The following is a 4,308-nucleotide window of genomic DNA, read 5'->3' on the forward strand; positions in this document are numbered from 1 at the left end:
TCACAGCATAAATCTTTCGGATAAGCAAGTCTTTTCGGAAGCGCTTGTCAAAGATTTGAAAAAAATCATTATACCACCCAAATCCTATCATACACTAAAACAGGAAGGATTCAAAAAGTTAAAATTATTTTTGGACAGATATTATAGAACTGAAGAAAACTGTGATTCTTCGGCTTGTGATGCTTTCTGAACGAAAACAAATAGTAATTAAAGGCATTCACCAGACACCTTTAAAGGCGTCCGAATTTTTAAATGTGTTAAGGCTTATCTGGAGCAAAAAAAGGTGAACTTTATTGCAACATTTGGCACTGAATTTGAAATAAAAAGTAATGAAATAAAATATTATTTCACGGTTTCTCATCATTTAAATATGACGGTTGAAAAGTAGAGTACGCGCTTGATGAAGCGGAACTTAAAATTAGTATATAAATGCTGTCATTAAACAGAAATTTATTGTCACTGGAACATAGCTGTAAACAATCATAATCACCGATATGATGAAGGCTGTGGTAAGATTTATATTTTGTACTGTTATTTCTATATCCATACGAATGGAAATGTCAAATATTAATTTATAATTGTTTAATTGTTTTGTGTACAAGGAATATCTTATACTCTTATAACCATTTTAACACATTTGAATAGACTGAGTTATAAAATGTAATGCTGTTAAAAAACTAGAATGATATTCTGAAAAATTATTGATAATTAGCCGAAACCTGAAAAACTGAAATCTTGCAAATATAAGTCTCAGAAGTTTTCCTTGAAGCTATTGTATACGAATCATCAATAAATGCAATAATTAGGGCTTTTAGTTTTTCAGAAAAATAGTAATGCCCAGTAGTGTTTTATTTTTTACGATAAAAAACATGCTTTTGACTCATAAATAAAATGTTATAATTACTAATTCATAATGTTTTGATTCTTATAAATAGGGCCAAGAAAAAAATAAATTTTAATACTGAATGTACTTTTTATCACCATAATTGCATATTTTCAGTGACTCACAAAAATTTCCTTTTGTTAGGTTCTCCTTCTTTTGGCCCTGATAACAGTGGCCTGTAGCTCCCACGTTGATGTTATTCACCACCACAGTAAACATGGGCATGGATATGGAATCAGTAGCAGATATTTCAAAAAGGGTCAAGGACATGGGTATGGAGGCTACTTGCTTGGCTATGGAAATCAAGGACTTGGGCACGGCGTTCACAAAAGTTATGGTCTTGGTTACGGAGGCTATGGGTTAGAAGGATACGGTGATTCTGGGTTAGGATATGACAATTACGACTTGGGATATGGAAATTATGGACTAGGACATGGTGATTATGGTCTTGGCTATAGAGGGCTTGGACTAGGACATGGTGATTATGGTCTTGGCTATAGAGGCGTTGGACTAGGAGGATATGGCGTTTATAACGATGAATATGCAGGTAGTCTCGGATATTACGGGTCCAGTGGATTGTGATTAAAAGGGGATTTTTTAGATGGTAAACATTTCTTATTTTATATATTTTTTATTTGTATTTCGATTTTTTTTTTTTTTTTTTTTGTCGTTTACTTTAACAGAAATTCAAATATTTTAAAATTAAATTTGGAATAGTTTATTTTATAACTATTATATTTGTAGTTATTTTAACAAATAATATTGAGATAATTTAATACATAAATGCATATATAAATGCTATATTTATCTTTGAAACATGAAAATAAGATTAAATTTAACATTACATTTTGTTGGTTTATAGATTTATAAAAATATGTATGCCTGTGTTGTAATCAAAGTATTACAATCTATGGATCTATAAATTAATTTAATTCTGAAATCTTCAGTAAGTAAGCTGTTCTGTAAAGATTTTTGTGTCTCTGTTTTGTTTAATATAAGGCTTGGTTTTATAATCAGGGTCATAAAAATTAGGAATTAAGAAACATTTGAATATTTGTAACTTGCCTTTCAGTTGCATGCTTTTCGTAAAATGAAGCTATTTCGAAATACATTCCTCTTACATATCAAAAATTTCTTTAAAATGTTTAAATTTATTGAGATAATGAAAAAATAACCCAAAATTTTATTTATGAAGGAAAAAAAAAGCTTAACTTTTTACAAAAGGAGTCTCATTTGAATAATATTCTTCCAGCAGAAACTACACTTATTATTATTTAAATTGAATAAATTAAAAACAGCGTTATGTTTAATTTAATATATTTGCATATTTATATCCTTTTAAAAAGTTCGATGGTAAATTTTCAATGAGTAAGCAAGAATCACCGTCCACACAACACGTTTTTACTACTTTCACAATGATGTCTGTGTTTATATGGTGAATATTTTTCGTCCATGTTAACTTTTATACCACACTTCTAAAAAATTTATGTTTTAAGTTTTATGCATTTATATAAAGAGTGTCGTTAAATTTGGGTAAAAGTGGGCAACCGGAAGTGGTACTCTGGTTGAAACCATAACAGTTTTTAATGTAAAACTATATTAAATTACAGCCCAAAACTTTTCAATTTCAGTTTTTTAGACTTTATATCAAAGGGAACAATACATTAGATTTGGGCTAAAATAAATAAGTGATACTTTACTTGAAGCTCTGAACAGATTTTTGTAAATGAATTATGGTATTATGATGGAATATAAAACTCAAAAATCAGTTTTAACACATGGTCAATTGTATCTAATAAAACGTAAACTAAAATATCCTATTACTGTCCTTTATATTTATTGGAACAACGAATTAGATTTGTTTTACAAATGATCAACTAGAAGTAATACTTTACTTAAAGCTCGTTGTTATTTAAAGCACGGAATTGGCTGATGGTCATATGCTAACCACATCAGAATCTTTTTTTATCATTTTGTTTAAAGTCCGTGTGTAAATTGTTTTATAACTCTTTCTTGTTTCAGAATATGAGACAGAACTGGTAAAAAAAAGAAATTATGCTGTTGTGATGAAATGTGTATTTATTTAATGGACTACAGTAAAGCACTTGAGAGTACCTACTTAAGGAAAGATTGTATTCTTGGAAGATGTTCTAAGCCAATTGTAATGTAAAAGGAAGGAAAAAAATAGTAATAAAAAGTGTTTTTTAAAGGTTTCTGATTGTGTTATTTTTTAATTTACGAATTTTTTATAATTTGGAGTTTGTTTATATACTTCATCCAAAATAAACCTAAGCTTTCTGATTGTGTCATTTTTTTAATTTACGAATTTTTTATAATTTGGAATTTGTTTATATACTTCATCCAAAATAAACCTGTTTTAAGAACACGATTTTACTTGATCTAAATGTGTAAAATAACAAAGCGAAATTCTAAATGAAATGCGTTTACCAATGGCGTACCTTAAAAGTTAAATTTTGGGAAAAAGGTGGGCATTCATGATTGCTGTAGACTGTAACTACGAAATAACAAAACTAATTTCTTTTGAAATTCATCTTTCATTTATTTATCATATAACTGCTCAGTTATCAGCCTTTAAAAGAGAAGCGAACATCAATCTATCAAAACATTAGTATCAAGAAAGAAAATTATATTGCCGCATGCACGTTACAGAATTCTTTATTAGACAACAATGAAGAAGATAAAGGTTTCCGCTTGACAGACTATGATTTTCCAATATCCCACCCGACGTTAAAATACTAATTTCAAAACTAATATACATAATTTTAGACTTTCAAGTTAGAAACATAACAGTTCTAAGCAACTAAAGGTAATATATCAGTTCACCAAACAAACAGATTGAATTTTATAGTAGAAGAAACGTGCAACAGTAATACAACGAATTATAATCCAATTTCACAACCTCAGTCTATAAATTATTTCTCCCTCTTTCCTAGCGTGCCTTCGTGGTGTAGTGGTTCTGCACGCTGGGTCGGTATTCCAGAGGTTCGTGGTTCGATTCCCGGCGAAGGCGTTTGCTAATTTTTCATCTCTCCGGCTTTGCCAAAAAATACCTAATGCCTCTATAGTGGCTCCCGAACTAAACGAGTTGTGGATGATGATTTTCCACACCCAGGATTTGGCGATTAGGTCCCCTAGAAACCCAGTAGCCCTTTAAAAGGGGGAGTATATAAGATATTTCTCACGCCTTCCTAGCGTGCCTTCGTGGTTTAGTGGTTCTACACGTTGGGCAGGTATTCCAGAGGTCCGTGGTTTGATTCCCGGCGAAGGCGTTTGCTAATTTTTCATCTCTCTGGCTTCGCCAAAAAATACCTAATGTCTCTACAAGTCTTTCGTAGGCAGAAAGCATATATTAGATAGACCCCATTTTATCAGTCCTTGAGGGGTTTGGGCAACAATAACACGGA

At 30.8% G+C, this 4,308-nt stretch overlaps 1 protein-coding gene across 1 annotated transcript; it reads left to right on the forward strand.

Moving 5' to 3' along the window:
- Positions 1–406: 406 nt before the first annotated feature.
- On the forward strand, positions 407–3,096 carry LOC118201191 (uncharacterized). The gene is made up of 3 exons (XM_035373241.2): positions 407–509; positions 1,028–1,487; positions 2,906–3,096. The coding sequence occupies exons 1-2, from the start codon at positions 495–497 to the stop codon at positions 1,463–1,465; spliced, it is 453 nt and encodes a 150-aa protein (XP_035229132.1). The 5' UTR covers positions 407–494; the 3' UTR covers positions 1,466–1,487; positions 2,906–3,096.
- Positions 3,097–4,308: the final 1,212 nt, after the last annotated feature.

This window comes from Stegodyphus dumicola, chromosome 6, assembly GCF_044657685.1.
Source record: "Stegodyphus dumicola isolate Sdum_Otavi_A_Nest chromosome 6, ASM4465768v1".
NCBI classification, from domain to species: Eukaryota; Metazoa; Arthropoda; class Arachnida; order Araneae; family Eresidae; genus Stegodyphus; species Stegodyphus dumicola.